The 15,631-nt window shown below is 41.5% G+C and overlaps 1 protein-coding gene across 1 annotated transcript in view; it reads left to right on the top strand.

The window, feature by feature from the left end:
- Positions 1–15,631, top strand: part of LOC146275287 (sodium channel protein type 5 subunit alpha-like) — a 231,935-nt gene that overhangs the window by 209,019 nt on the left and 7,285 nt on the right. Inside the window, exons 18-20 of the mRNA XM_084702521.1 lie at positions 5,335–5,508; positions 7,674–7,796; positions 14,500–14,772. Coding sequence (XP_084558647.1) covers positions 5,335–5,508; positions 7,674–7,796; positions 14,500–14,772 — 570 coding nt within the window. The remainder of the gene's footprint in view (positions 1–5,334; positions 5,509–7,673; positions 7,797–14,499; positions 14,773–15,631) is intronic.

Below are 15,631 nucleotides of genomic sequence, written 5' to 3'. Positions count from 1 at the left end.
ATCGTTTATTAATGTCAAAATAAATCCTACAACAAAAACGTATTTGTGAGGAATGTTTATTTCAACGATTAAAAACAGATGCATCATGACCACTGTAGTATGTGTTGCCCAAGCAACAGAGGCTAATGTCATGATGCTAATGCTTCAGTGAAATAGTAGACTACCGTTTCCGAAAGTAGATGTGGGCCTACTTACTTAATAAATATCAGCTAATATTGTACATTACATTTTACAATTATGTTTCACATCACAAAGTAAAATGATTAAATATCACCCTGGCCTCTTTGTTTGTGGCGTTTCTGCAGCTGCCTTGCAGACTAGTATCCCCCAAGTTAACAGATGCGAAACTAATGTTCTGCTAGAGATAGTCACGCGAGTTTCGTGACGTTAGTGACGTTAGTGGCGTCAGTGACTGTGGCTAGCAAGTTAGCCACCGTTAGCTTCACTTTTCGCCACAAAAACGTAATTTCTACTTAAACCGTGCAATTGAACGTAAATCCCAATACAACCAACGCAATCGCTACCGAGACAAACCTTTTGACATTGCCGTTGTCTATGTAGTCCAAATATTGAGGCATCCTTAGGGGGGCGAAAAGAAACAATAAATAATAAATAATATATATGTGAGATAACAATGGTTTGTGCTCGCCGAAGGCAAGCACACCCCAATGACTCACGTTTCGTCAGTGACGCACAAACACGCCTGAGAACAGGCAACACGACCAATTGTACACATTGAACTTAACCACCGGACTAGCACCGTGCACTCTTCTGGAGTTTTTGCCGCGAACTCCTACTCCCGATCTCTGCGCATGCGCAACCTGTTGCGGTGTCTGGTCTTTCTAACACCCAGTATGATCATGATTATTGCTACACAAAATGTATTTTGTGTAGCAGGTTCAAAGTATATCACATGGCATAGCTCTTCATACTAATGTATAGGTTCAAAGGCATGCGATTTTAATGCAGTTAGCCTGTGCGTAGGGTGGGTTACTCATACAGGTCGACAACCTGACAACAACCTTCTGATCCAGAATAGGCTATCAGCTGTCCTGAAAAGGGACCAAAGGTTCACATGCCTAGCCTACAAAAGACAAGTACTAAAAACAATGTATCAACCATGTATCAAAAGAACCATCAAATCCTTTTTTAAGATAGGAAATATTATTCTTATTGTTTGAGTCAATGAAATAAATGAAAAAATAAAACATAATAATCCCTCACCTACCATGGACTATTCTGTTTTCAGACCTGTCCACCCTATACATACACATGTATTGGTATTCAATTGTTGCTATTAAATGTACATAATGCTGGCGTAGAAGGATAGAAAGTATGCGGGGGGAGAACATTTCATGGCAGGTTTTCCATTAGATGTAAGTGCAATGAACCCCCTGTTAACCCTGACTAGGACAGTGTGACATGCCTGAAACTTACTGTGGTTAATCAAACTAGTGCCCTCAGTGTACTGTAAGAATTATTTGATGCTGGGATATACAGAACAGACAATAGAGGGGGGGGGGGGGGGAGGTGCATTTTACAACAGGCTTAATGCACCCCCTGCTAACCCTGACTAGGAAAGTGTCACAGGCCTGAAACTTACTGTGCTAACTCATGCTAGTGCCCTCAGTGTACAGTAAGAATCATTTGATGCGGGGATATACAGAACAGACAATAGAGGGGGGGTGCATCTCACGACAGGCTTGTTGTATTCCTTCTTGTCACGAAATGCACCCCCCGCTAACCCTGACTAGGAAAGTGTCACAGGCCTGAAACTTACTGTGCTTACTCATGCTAGTGCCCTCAGTGTACAGTAAGAATCATTTGATGCGGGGATATACAGAACAGACAATAGAGGGGGGGTGCATCTCACAACAGGCTTAATGCACCCTCAGCTAACCCTGACTAGGAAAGTGTTACATGCCTGAAACTTACTGTGCTTACTCATACTAGCCCCATCTTGTGCAATGCACACACTCTGTGAATAATAGACACTATAAAATTAAAGATTTTGAATACAATTAAATAATATAAACCTTTTATTATTTGCAATGCTGTTGCAGTCCCATATTACCTGCTGGTAGGTATTTTGATCTTGGGAAACAGTACAAATGAGCTGACAGGACAACCACTGTCCTGTTGTAGTTATATGCATAACCAATACAATCTAGTGTATGATAAATACGTGACTCCTTTTGTGTTATTTTCTTTGTTACTAATGTTTATTGAGGTACATCTTCACAAAGTACTTCTTTATGTCAAGGCAGTTCTGTATATCCCAGCATCAAATGATTCTTACTGTACACTGACGGCACTAGTATGAATAAGCACAGTAAGTTTCAGGCATGTAACACTTTCCTAGTCAGGGTTAGCAGGGGGTGCTTTAAGCCTGTCGTGAGATGCACCCCCTCCTCTATTGTCTGTTCTGTATATCCCAGCATCAAATTATTCTTACTGTACACTGAGGGCACTAGTATGAGTAAGCACAGTAAGTTTCAGGCATATCACACTGTCCTAGTCAGGGTTAACAGGGGGTGCATTGCACTTACATCTAATGGAAAACCTGCCATGAAATGCTCTCCCCCCGCATACGTTTCTATCCTTCTACGCCAGCATTATGTACATTTAATAGCATCAATTGAATACCAATGCATGTGTATGTATAGGGTGGACAGGTCTGAAAACAGAATAGTCCATGGCAGGTGAGGGATTATTATGTTTTATTTTTTCATTTATTTCATTGACTCAAACAATAAGAATAATATTTCCTATCTTAAAAAAGGATTTGATGGTTCTTTTGATACATGGTTGATACATTGTTTTTAGTACTTGTCTTTTGTAGGCTAGGCATGTGAACCTTTGGTCCCTTTTCAGGACAGCTGATAGCCTATTCTGGATCAGAAGGTTGTTGTTTTCGACCTGTATGTGTAACCCACCCTACGCACAGGCTAACTGCATTAAAATCGCATGCCTTTGAACCTATACATTAGTATGAAGAGCTATGCCATGTGATATAGCGTCACTGTGTCCAATCCCGACCGCTGTAAACTACTATTGTCCAAACCCGAACGGGGTTTGGACACCCAGTTTCCGGTCTTTTTGCCACCATTTTCTTTTGCAATCGCTAGCAAAGTGTAAGTAATATTATTTTAGGCATACCAAACAATCTACGTGTCAAATTTCATAAACATATATGGACGTTTACATGTCTAAATAATTGAGGAAAGTTACATTGATGAGAGAAAGCCGAAACACCACTCGGGTGACGCTTGGGCGACGCTTTTTACTATGACATGAGAAGAGTTCAACAAAACATCCAGCAGGTGGTGGTAAACAGTCAAATTTAGATTTTATCGCATAGTTTGGAGACGTTGAAGCGTGATATCTTATTGTCCTCGTATATATTGACAGCATAATAGTAAGTTTGGTGACCCTGGATCAAGTTAATATCCCCGGAAAAAGAGCAGCAACGAGTGTTTACTACGAGTATAAGTGTGGTCGGGTTTGGACAAGGGTAGCGCACGGCTAATTTACCGGCGCCAGCGTCTTTTTACCGGCTCTAGTAAAGGATAAGCTAACTCTATTTATTTTTTTACAATATTTAGTTCGAAAGGTAAGAAGTTAAAGCTTAACGTGAAATCAGTAAATCAGCTGAAAACGTGATACAATCATTGTTATCAATATTTGAAGTGGCATTTCATCAGAATGTTAGCTAAAAACCGATCGGGATTGGACACAGTGACGTTACTTTGAACCTGCTGAGTAGCAATACTCATGATCATACTGGGGTATATTTTCTCAGAATGCGATGTCGTGGAGCAAGAATGTTGGTTCGCGTTCGTTACCGTTTGAATGACGAATTTTAAGGATTTTGTGTTGAAAATAGCATCTGATATTTACACAGATAACAGACATCCTTCTCTTGAATTCAACAACAAAGACGGTTTAATGTGAGACTTCTGTCTCCCCTTCTTTTGGATGCGATATCAAGACAAAATCTTTCACTCTTTGATTCGCGCGCGCTCCCGCGGGGGGGGGGGGGGGGTGCCAATCCAGAGAGTCATGCATCGGGTGATACAACACCGGCATGACCTCACTCTCAGTAAGTAGTTAGCCTTCACCAGTCATCCTAGATCAAGAATGCTAGCAACGCCACCAGTGTAATTTTACAACAATAATTTTACAGCATGAGACATAAATCTTGAACAACAAATCGAATTGGTTACCTGCAGAATGGGTCATCAAATATATAATTAATTAGCATCGGCATGAATGTGGTCCGCTTAGACAAAATACACTCCACATCGAAAATTCCGTCAGACCAACGCAAATGTGCTTCAGGTCAAACGAAAATAGCAAATCAAATAAAAGTTCAACTACAATTCTAAATATCGCAAGAATGTGATTTATATGATGGCTTATATACAATACAAGAACCAGACATTTAATTGACACGTGTAATACAAAAATATAGTATAAAAGTATACCGCGGTTGAAACGGTATAGCCAAATCTCTCCCGGTAGACACATGTCTACCATCGCACGGTATATACCGTCATACCGCCCAGCCCTACTTTAATCTGCTCCTTTAGAAATATTCAACTTGGCTGCAATTTGGCTCTGGGAATGATTTTCAGTGCTCAGGAGAACAACTTGTCCTCAAATTGCTTCATTAAGCTCTTTTGACATGATTACAAGAGGTATTTTAACTGATGTCCTTCTTTAAAAGCCCTAACAGGAGTACTAATTGAAGCACTAGCAGAACTACAAAAATATAATTAATGGAAGAGGTTGTCTGTAAAGACAAATACAAGTTACAACCTAGGATGCTAGGATGTTACCCTTTGATTGACATATAAGGCAGTGGTTCCCAACCCTGGTCCTTGGGACCCCCTGTCCTGCATGTTTTAGATGTTTCCCTGCTCCAACACACCTGATTCAAATGAATGGGTCGTTAATCAGCTCTGCAGAAGCCTTTTAACGACCATTCATTTGAATCAGGTGTGTTGGAGCAGGGAAACATCTAAAACATGCAGGACAAGGGGTCCCGAGGACCAGGGTTGGAAACCACTGATATAAGGTTCCCAACAATTTTGAAAATGTATAAGCAAATGTGTGAATTGGACATCCAAATAAATCAACAATATATATTTATATAAATAACTTTATAAAAATAACAACGTAAAAACTTAGAGATATGCAATTGATTTAACAAAGATATATGCAATTGATTGAGTTTCTGTGTAAAACTCAATGTACAACACCAGTTGATAATGGTCAACTATATAGGACTGTATCATAAATGTAGTCCTAGTCTTTATTTCTTTCTTTCAGGCTTTTGAGGACATCTATATTGAGCAGAGAAAGGTCATCAAGGTGATTTTGGAGTATGCAGACAAGATCTTCACCTACATCTTCATCCTGGAGATGCTGCTCAAGTGGATTGCTTACGGATTCAAGAAGTACTTCACGAACTACTGGTGCTGGCTAGACTTCCTCATTGTCGATGTAAATATCCACCAATCAAGTCCTTACTCTCTTGCATGCCAACGTTGAGTGCGGTGATGATGTTAATGATGTGGTTGGCCGCAGGAGAGCTCTCCTGATGCAAGAGTGCTGTGTGAGCACACCAGATCAGTCGGTCTGGGTGGCTAGCCTGTCTAGTCTAAGTGTGAGGACTGTCTTGAACCATTGTTTAGTTTCACACTCACTGTTGTCTGTAGAGCCTCTTTTGTACTGGTCTGTGTTTGTGACACTCCGTCAAGTCTGGCAAGCTCAGGTGTGCTCAGGTAGAAGTGAGACCCTGGGAGGCATTCTAGAATGCTCAGCGACCTAACCAACTTCCTCCAAAACAGCTGTCCAATCAGGCAAAAGCAGTGGCAACTTCACAGTCCTCTGGGTAGAGACGTCACATAAACAGGATGTTTTTAGCCTCTCTGTCCTGAGGGAGGATGAGGGGAGCGGAGAGGGAGATGGAGATTGAGAGAGGAAGAAAAAGAGAGTGGGGAGGGAGAGAAAGAAAGACAAATTAAAATAAAGACAAGAGTCCATGTCAGTTGTTCTCTACTTCTCATTTCTATTGGTCAAGAGCAGACAATGACCAATTAGTGTTCTTTCTGCAGACATTTTCAACCAATGGTAGACAGAGATGGAGAGAGGGATGAGAAAGAAGGGAAGGAAAAGAGGGGTAAGAGGGAGAGAAGAGGGAATAGACAGGGTGTGAGGGATGGAAGACAGAAAAGGTTAAAGCATGAAGATGGACATTAAAGGCAGAAGGAAACAGCAACTCTGTCCCTTTTTTCTTGTCTTCTACCTAATCCGCTCCTACCATAGGCATGTGTTGTTCTGTATGACCATTCAGTAAATACTCCAGAAAAGGGGGCATGCTTTGTAAGTATAGTAATCGTTTTGGTGGTGGTTCAGATCCAAGGGGTGAGGTGAATAGTGGAGTGGGGTGTGCATGTCGACAACCCAGACATGTGCCAGTGTTCCAGGTCGATTTCCATGGTGATCCTGCTTTCAGTAGAACCCTGATTGTGTATCTTGATGCGTCCTGAAATAGTCCAGGCTGTGTGAGGGCGCCAGGTCTTCATCACCTACAGCCCTGTCCACCCCGAACAGAGAGCTCACTCTTTCTTTTCCTCTAAATGACTCTCCCTCTTTCTTTTTCTGTCTCCCTCTCTCTATCCCTCCCTCTCTCTTTCTCGGTCTACCTCACTCTATCCCTCTCTCTCTCTTTCTGTCTTCCACGCTCTCTCTTTCTCTCTCATTCTGTCTCTATATTTGTCTCTCTCCCACTCTCTCTTTCTATTGCTTGCGTGCTGCCCCTCTCTATCTCTCTATTCACTCTCTTCCACACATACAATAACAAGTGTGACGTTAGAATTTTCCTTCCTCCCTTGAAGGCAGAGAGGCAGGGATTCAATAACTGAACATGACACAGCACACATTGCTACAGACCAACCACAACATCACACACACATCTGATGTTACTGCCACAATAGCACACACATCTGATGTTACTACTACGATATCACACACATATATTTGATGTTCCTGCTACAATATGACACACATCTGATGTTACTACCACAATATCACACACACATTTAATGTTACTACCACAATATCACACACACATCTGATATTTTTACACTCCACCTGTACCATGTCTGGCAGAAATAAAAAAGGAGAGATGACATGGCCCAACTGCTCACAATGTTGTCAACATGTGACTTTGTAAATGCAGTGGGTCAACTGCACTGTCCAGAATGAAAAACCTAGGTATGATTCCATATCAAGTGAGACGCCAGGACAAGTCATCCAAACAGTTCACCAAACCCTTTCTCTCCAAATTATTTCTCCAGGTTAAAATATTTTTTATCAGAGCTTGTTGACTTGCAAATGGAGAACTCCAGACTAACATTTTACTTCCAGAGAAACAGAAGTATGTATTTCTCCTTTGAAACATTCTCTTTTTCTGCAGATCACTGTTAGAAGCCTGGTAGCTAACTCTCTCTCTCTGGTTAGCTTTGTGACACACTAAACTACCTTTTTCTCTGTCTCCCTCCAGGTGTCCGTAGTAAACTTGACTGCTTTCACATGTATCTCTCTGTGTCTGTCCACATAGCTTGGTTGCTAACATACTAGGCTATCTCTCTCTGTCTCTCCAGGTGTCTCTAGTTAGCCTGGTTGCTAACACGCTAGGCTACTCAGACTTTGCTGCCATCAAATCCCTCCGAACCCTCAGGGCTCTCAGGCCTCTCAGAGCCCTGTCCAGATTTGAAGGCATGAGGGTAAGAGGCTCTCCTTCCTGTTTTCTCTCCCACGTCCTCCATAGTTCCATTATTACCGTCTTCCACCTCACTCTCCCCTGACTCAGCATGGTAGCAGCTAGACCTTTCCCTCCCTTCTCTCTCTTTCTCTCCCCCACCCCGCTATCCACCTGTATTTCATGGCTCCAGTATCTGTATTGATCTTTATTATTTCTTTGTACAATCTTGTAGAGAAATGGGGATTTTTGGTTTGCTTGTACCCAACTAAAGTACTCTCAGATAAGGATGGCGGGGAATTAACTTGTTCTTAATATTTGTTAACTAGAGAGGGTACAATTTCTGGGGAAATTGTGAGGTGTGCTTGCATCAGTTGCAGCTAGGGCAGTTTTTTCTTCTCTTTTTTTTTACCACACCACCTCTAAACCTATTGTTTACCTACATGCTATGTGGCAGCCTCACATTAAAACAGTTGCATCAAAACAAACTAATTGGGCAGTCCTGTGTACAAATGACAAACTTTTATCCTTTTAAGCATTTACTCATGTTGCATTAATTCATTAATAAATAACCCCCTTTGAAACAAGCTTTTCCCAACTACCCATGATACAAATGATAGTTTTAGCTTGTAACGTAAGTATATTTGCAGTAGTTCAACATTAATCAAATTGTTTTATCATCTGATGGATGCCTCTGTAGTTCACAAGAATCACCAGTTTGATCCCTGTGTCTGCCAAAAGTATTTAACTTCAAATAGTTGAATTAACACATCTAGCAAACGAATACCATTACCATTGACACTAAATAATGAACCGAAGTGCCAGTGAAAGAGTCTGACTGAGGTGAACGGAAATACAGTACGGTCCAACTGAGCTCACATTATCAATAAAAATAAAATGTAAACACACTCCATGCAATAAATCGAGACAATGACTAGATGCAGCAAGCTCATGTCTACAAAACGCAATGATCCTGGATGTTTTTGGTGTAGTATTGAGTGAAATATTAAATTACAAAGAAACTTCAACGTAGTGAAACCCGCCTCGCGCGTATTCACTCCAATCGTTGGGATATTGAATGGCATCGATTGCTTTACAGGACTTATGATCATCATTTGATACCCCTCTTGTGGTTATTTGCTATCGGTCCCATCACAATACTAGCTCAACAGTTCAAATACGGGGAAAACAAAGCTGACTTAAGTATTAGCTAACGGGTGGGTAGCTAGTACTGTAGCTGGCTAACACAGCATCCTGTGCTTTGGAGAAGTGGATTATCTGCTACAGAAGAGCACCCCCCAGCAGGCATAATGTACAATTTTCCCGTAGTGCTTCGCTCCATGACAGGGGTAGGTAGAGACTCAGGTAACTATGAGTAGTAATAATCAGGGCTGCCAACTTTTCCAAAAACCTTGGCGTGAGATTTGGTGTGCCATCCCCCCCGAGGCGAGCACTCGCGAGCTTCACTCGCCCCCCCCCCCCCCCCCCCCCCCAAGGCGAGCCTTCGCAAGCTTCACTCCCTAACTCTATGTTCAGCCCCCCCCCCCCCCCCAAGGCGAGTTTACACGGCTGTTTGCTTGTCAATGTTCCCTTACAAAAAGAAGTATGTTAAAGTATACTATAAGTGTACTAAAATATGGATAGTTCACTTTTGATATGCTTTTAAGAAGTATACTTAGAAAATAGTTCACTTTTGATGTACTTTTAAGTATGCTTTGGAAATAGTTCACTTTTGATATACTTTTAAGAAGTATGCTTAGAAACAGAAAATGGTATACATTTCTTCTGGAGTAAGATGTACGTTTTCTATTATTATACAGCAAAAGCTGTCAAAATCATTTTAAAGTACATTACAGGTTACATTTTTTAGATCCATCTCATTCTAATTATTCATTTCTATGAAAATCAATTATGCATTGCACATTGAATCTTTTCAATGTACTGAAGCTGTAACCTTATTTACTTCCAAAACATTCTGAAGCCCTATACTCTTATACTAATAATTATCAATTGGCGTATTACTGGAAAAAAAACGAAAAAGCTACTTGAAAATTTGAAAGTTATAATGTCAAACTGACTGAAGAACTAAATAACGACGTGAAATAATGAATATAGTGTGGCTCATTGGCTAGTTAATTCCCATGATGCAAGGCGGTAAATAGGGTTCAAATTTGCTGATAAGTTTGCAGTTTGTTCAAAATACAAATTTCACTTCATGAATTTTGTTTTTTAAACGTGTCTGCTTAGAATGTAGTGTTTTGTTGCGTGGTAATTGTCATTGTGGTGCTGGTTTACCATTGTAACCATGAGTTAAATGACTGTTACATTTCATAAGAACAGCTGGATTCTTGCAATGTTAACGCTTACGCAGTGAATAGCTTCTTTCAGCTTAGAATCTGCAGTGAAATGTTGCGAGGGCCCCAAGTTATTTAAGATCTGAGGCGTTTGAGGGGCCCCTAAACATTTTAATACATTAGTAAGTAATGATAAAATTAAATTTAGAAGTTTACTTCTTGAAGTACTTACATTAAATGAAAGTGCACTTGAAAGTATTGCAAAGTATACTTTGAGGCTCTTTAGGAAGTATACGTCATGAACTGAAAGGGCACTACACAGGTTACTTTAGAGTATTCCAAAGTATACTTTTAAGTACTTGAGGAAGTATAATTGATGAACTGGAAATGCACTACACAGGCTACTTTGCAGTATTCAAAAGTAAACCTTGAAATACACTATAAGTGTACTTTAAAGTGTACTAAATCAGGGATTCCCAATCCTGGTCCTCGGGCCTCCCTGCCCTGCATGTTTTAGATGTTTCCTTGTTCCAACACACCTGATTCAAATGAATGGTCGTTAGCAGGTTTCTGCATAACTAGATAACGACCCATTCATTGGAATCAGGTGTGTTGGACAGGGTGTTGGACAGTGCTGGACAGGGAGGCCCGAGGACCAGGATTGGGAACCCCTGTACTAAATGACTTAAGTGTGCCAATTCAGTTTACTTAGTACCAAAAAGTATATAAATAAGTACACTGCTAGTATACTTTAAGTACCATGATAATAGTACACTTTTTATACTAAGTATACTTACAAAATAAACTTGAAGTATACTTCTTTTTTGTAAGGAACTGCTAACCTGAAGAACAAAGTTTCTAGTGTGATCTCAATGGAAGCATCTTCACTTTTCTTCACTTTTGCCAGCGCTTGACATTAACATTTTTGCTCACCAGCCACTGTGGCTAGTGGTTTTCCAAAGTTACTAGCCACTCGGCAATTTCACTAGCCACAATTATGTTGTTGGGGAAATTATGTTTTATTAAGTTGACTACGGCTACACTTTGCTACAATTTACTTGAAGAACTAGATTTACAATCCTTTCAAATGACCATTATAAACACCAAAATCAAAACAACATAAAATGTATGTGTCGCCAAATCTTCAGCTCTTTTAAGTGTGTAAAGCTCCTTTTGTATGAAAATCTTCCACCAATTAAGACAAAGACAAAAAGAGTAGCTCTTTGCATGTAACGGGGTGTAAAGATGTATTGAAAATATATTAACTAAACAGATTTTTTTTTGTCCAGTTAAATATTTATAAACAACAACTATTTTAGTCTCTTTATTTTTGGTTTCGCTTTCATCACCAGTTTTTCTCTGTTTTGTTTGCCCTGTGGGTTTTCCTACAACTGTTATGTAGCCTACCGCCACATCCTTGCCATGCATTGAGCAGGGTCCTCAAGTGTTATCAAAAGCCCCACGAGAGGAGCTTTCGCATGTTCGTGCGTCTATGTTGCTTAGCAACGAACGTACGGTGGCCGAGACTGTTTACTACAGGGGGAAATGATACGTGCTGGTTGTAATGCGCGTGTCTCACGGTCAATGCGTGAGGCTTGAGAACCCCGCAATCAGGGGCGGTTTTAGGCACGGGCAGACAATTTTTTCATGTCACGTGGGGGGCGCACGAGCAGTAAAAAAAAAAAGAAATCTCTGCGCGGTTTTCTCTTATCAATCATTTCAGTTGTGGGGAATTGGCATATTGGCGCCCCCTTCAGGCAGCTGCAGGCACCCCTGCTTGCTGAGACGGTGCCGTGCAGCATTTTCCTTTGTTTGCCGCCGCGAGGTAGTAGCGGTGCTTGTTCCGTGAGCTGTCGTGGGGTGGCCATAGGGGTACGGGGCTGCACAAGATTTCTTCCTCCCGGGGGGTGGGGGTGCAAATGATAAACTCGCCCTGGGTGCACAATGTGCTAGGAACGCCACTGCCTGCAATACGTTTATTATTTTGTTTTGAGAAGATTACAATAAAAAATCTTATAGCGAGAGATGTAGAATTCCACCTGCTAAAATGGCTAGTAAGAGTGACTGCTTTACCCGCCACAGCCAAATTCTACCCGCATTTGGCGGGTGGGTGGCTGCTAATGTCATGCCCTGGTAACAATAGAACACAGACCCCCACTCCATCTGTGAGGTGCCCGGAGTTTGGAAAGCCTCTCTGGAATCAAATTTAACTCTTTTGCTTGTTCAATGTTTAAAAATGTGAACAGTTCATTGCCGTATCAGTTCGACTAATTTAGTTCATCCTTACCTGAGTGTGAAAGATACGTACGCAGAGAACCGGTTACTTTAAATACAAAATAATAGACTTATGATCTAAATGGTAAAAATATTATTGTTCAATAAAAAAAAAGAATTATAAAACAAATCAATATAAAACATACCTTAAAATGTCCAGAAACAGTATGCACAGCAATACAGCTTTCATGGATAATTTTTTTAGTTTATAAGTTTATCACCACTCCTCAGAACATGGGGACTGGAAGGTGCAAAATACTTTTTGGAACAATGGCTTCTACCGGGTGGGTGGGAATACCATCCCCCGTTGTCAGCATAGAGTCATCAAGGTACAAAATTAAGTTTTAAGGGGTCAAGTTGATCAGATCTACACTGATTCAGCCCTACCTGTACACCTCTCTCTGTCTTCTTCCTCTGCCCCCCCTCTCCCTGTTCCTCCTCATCTAGTGTTTCCTCAGTATTACACTGTATCATTGCACGTAGAGTATCTCTCCTCCATTTACCTCATCCACACTTCACCAGGTGTTTGTCCAACTCATAACTGCTAAAGCCTAACTGGACCACTACCAGCAGTATTATAATACGTGCATGTGCGCTAGCTGAGTGCTGAGCTTCATCTTGCTGCACCCCTTCTGATTTCCTGTTTCCCCCATTCAGACACCTGCTTTGTATGTCTCACTGATTCTAGTGTCAGGATTACTACAACTCAATGTTGCACAAGTAGCAACCAAGCTAATTTAGCTCTTCAAACTGCATAACACAATTAAGTAAAAAGGGATTTAAGTAATTTAATTAAAGTAAGTTAAGTAAAGTAATTTACATTGCAGGGTCTCATATATGGGACATATAGGGCAGGCAACTCCACTATAGTGTCCAGCATTATTATTATTATGATTATTAGGAGTAGGAGTATTATTGCACCACAGTACAGCAATTTTAGTAGTATTTCTGCCGAGCAAGACTGTTATGTTAATCAGACCCTCCAGGAATTTGCGATGTTGCGATAGCACCAATTTACGCGAATTCAACGATTCCCCACAAATTCAGCGCAACGTTGCAATTTTAACCAATCACCGCAATTTTCCCGCAACTTTTACCAATCATCGTTGTCTTTCACATCTCTCTCTAGTAGGGGTTAAATCCAGTGTTGCACCTGAACGTGTTTATTGAACGAAAGTTCATGAACTCGTTCATAATTTTGGTGAACTGAACTTACTGTATTACTGCCTGATGAACAATACTGTGAACACGTTCATACTCGTGAACTCTTTTTCATTTTGTTCAATAAGGTGCCAGATTTCTAGAGACTTCCAGGAGAAAAACACACAGTTAACAGTCCTGTATCCATGGTTGCCCAACCAGTCAATTGCTGCGTGTGCTTTCTTCTAGGTTTGGTAGTGCTGGTTGTGTAATGCATGTCGCACTATTTGATTAAAATGACAGTTCTCTCTCCAGTCAGTGCTCGCGCAAGAAGGTGGAACGTAAGGGAGATACCCTTTCCAAAACTTGTAAGGGTGTAATAGTTTGTGAAAGACCCAGAGAAACACAAATATCTGACAAGGCAAAATCCCGGACAATTTTGGAATCTGTGGAACCTGTTCCTGGACTACAACAGATTAAAACTGGTCCTAAAATAGTACAGCAGATTAAACCCGGTTCTAGATTACAAGAAAATATCTGTGGTTAATCTAGTCGTAATCTAGGATTCTTTCGTGTTCAGAAAACCAAACCCTGATGTCCCTCCTTAGAGAACAGATGTTTCCTGTCCTTGTGACCCTGTGTTAGAATAGCAGTGTCTGGCTTCCAGCCATGCTCTCTAGTAGGAATGTCATTTACTCTGACAGCATGTGAACATGACCTCACTTCCTCTCACTGGGATTTGCATGGCTTTCCATTTAGATTCCGTTCTACTCTGCTCTAATGGCACTGTACTCCATGGAACTCTACTGTATTCAACTGGATTGAACTTTACTCTACGTTACTGGACTGTACATTATTATACTGTAATCTACTGTACTCTACAATACTCGACTGTACTCTATGGTACTCCATGGTATGTCCTGCTGTGTTTGACTAAACTCTGCTCTGATCAGTTGTCGTCTCCCATTTTGTCCTTTTCTTTCTTCTCATTTACCGTGTGTGTATGGTGTGTCTCTCCAGGTGGTGGTGAATGCTCTCATAGGGGCTATTCCATCCATCATGAACGTGTTGTTGGTGTGCCTCATCTTCTGGCTCATCTTTAGCATCATGGGGGTCAACCTGTTTGCAGGGAAGTTTGGGCGTTGTGTAAATAGGACAGGGTACATCTACAACGCCTCCTTCGTCAACAACAAGACAGACTGTCTGGCGCTCAACAATACACAGTTCTACTGGAGCAAGGTCAAGGTCAACTTTGACAACGTGGGAGCTGGCTACCTCGCCCTCTTACAAGTGGTAAGGCCATGGAGCAAGTTTTTGAACTTTTCTCTCTCTCTCTTTTCCTCCTCCTCTCCTGTATTTTCTCTTCCTATCACAGTTTGACTCTTCATTTTCCTCCCACTCCTAAGTTGAGGCGTTCCTCCTCTGCCCACCTTGGCGTCCGGAGAGCTCCTGAATCAATCACGCCGCCAGCACCGCGCCTGTTGGTGCTATATTTAGCGGCGGAGGAGGCTATTAGAGAAGGATGTTGTTTGGCTCAGCAAGAGTGCAAGCACTTCATTCTTCCCTTTAACTTAGTTGGCGCCGTAGCCTAGCAACAATTCACTTTGCTCCCCTTCATATCCATCATCTTGGTGAGGCTCCCCCTCCTCCATCTCTGTAGCCCCCTCCATTTCTGTAACCCCCCACCTCCATCTGTGTAACCCTCCCACCTCCATTTCTGTAACCCCCCTACCTTCATCTCTGTAGCCCCCACCACCATCTCTACCCCCTCCACCCCATCCTTTCTCCCCCTTCTGCAGTTCTCAAGAATATCCTAGACTTAGCCTAGTCATTCACAAATTAACGTGTAACCAAGGCAATAAGGCCTACCACCGTGATTTCTCTTGACAAGTAGACACTTGTGCTGAAGAAGGGCTCAACTCTCCTTCACTGTTCTCTTTCAGTTCTCTCTCTTTCAAAGTTCTCTCTCCTCTTCTCCAGCTTTCTTTCTCACTGTCAACAGTCAAGCTACAGGAAGTCTATAAAAGGCTTTATCTCATTCATGAATCCCTGTTCTGACATGCATTAGGTGCATGTCTCATACAGGAATGGCATGGACAACCGATACTGGGCAACTGACAGCACAGAACAGAGAGCAGTACTGTTCAAAGAT

The sequence above is a fragment of the Hypomesus nipponensis genome, chromosome 8 (assembly GCF_054491055.1).
Source record: "Hypomesus nipponensis isolate SF chromosome 8, ASM5449105v1, whole genome shotgun sequence".
In the NCBI taxonomy this organism is placed as follows: Eukaryota; Metazoa; Chordata; class Actinopteri; order Osmeriformes; family Osmeridae; genus Hypomesus; species Hypomesus nipponensis.
This window is presented reverse-complemented; position numbering and strand designations above follow the sequence as displayed.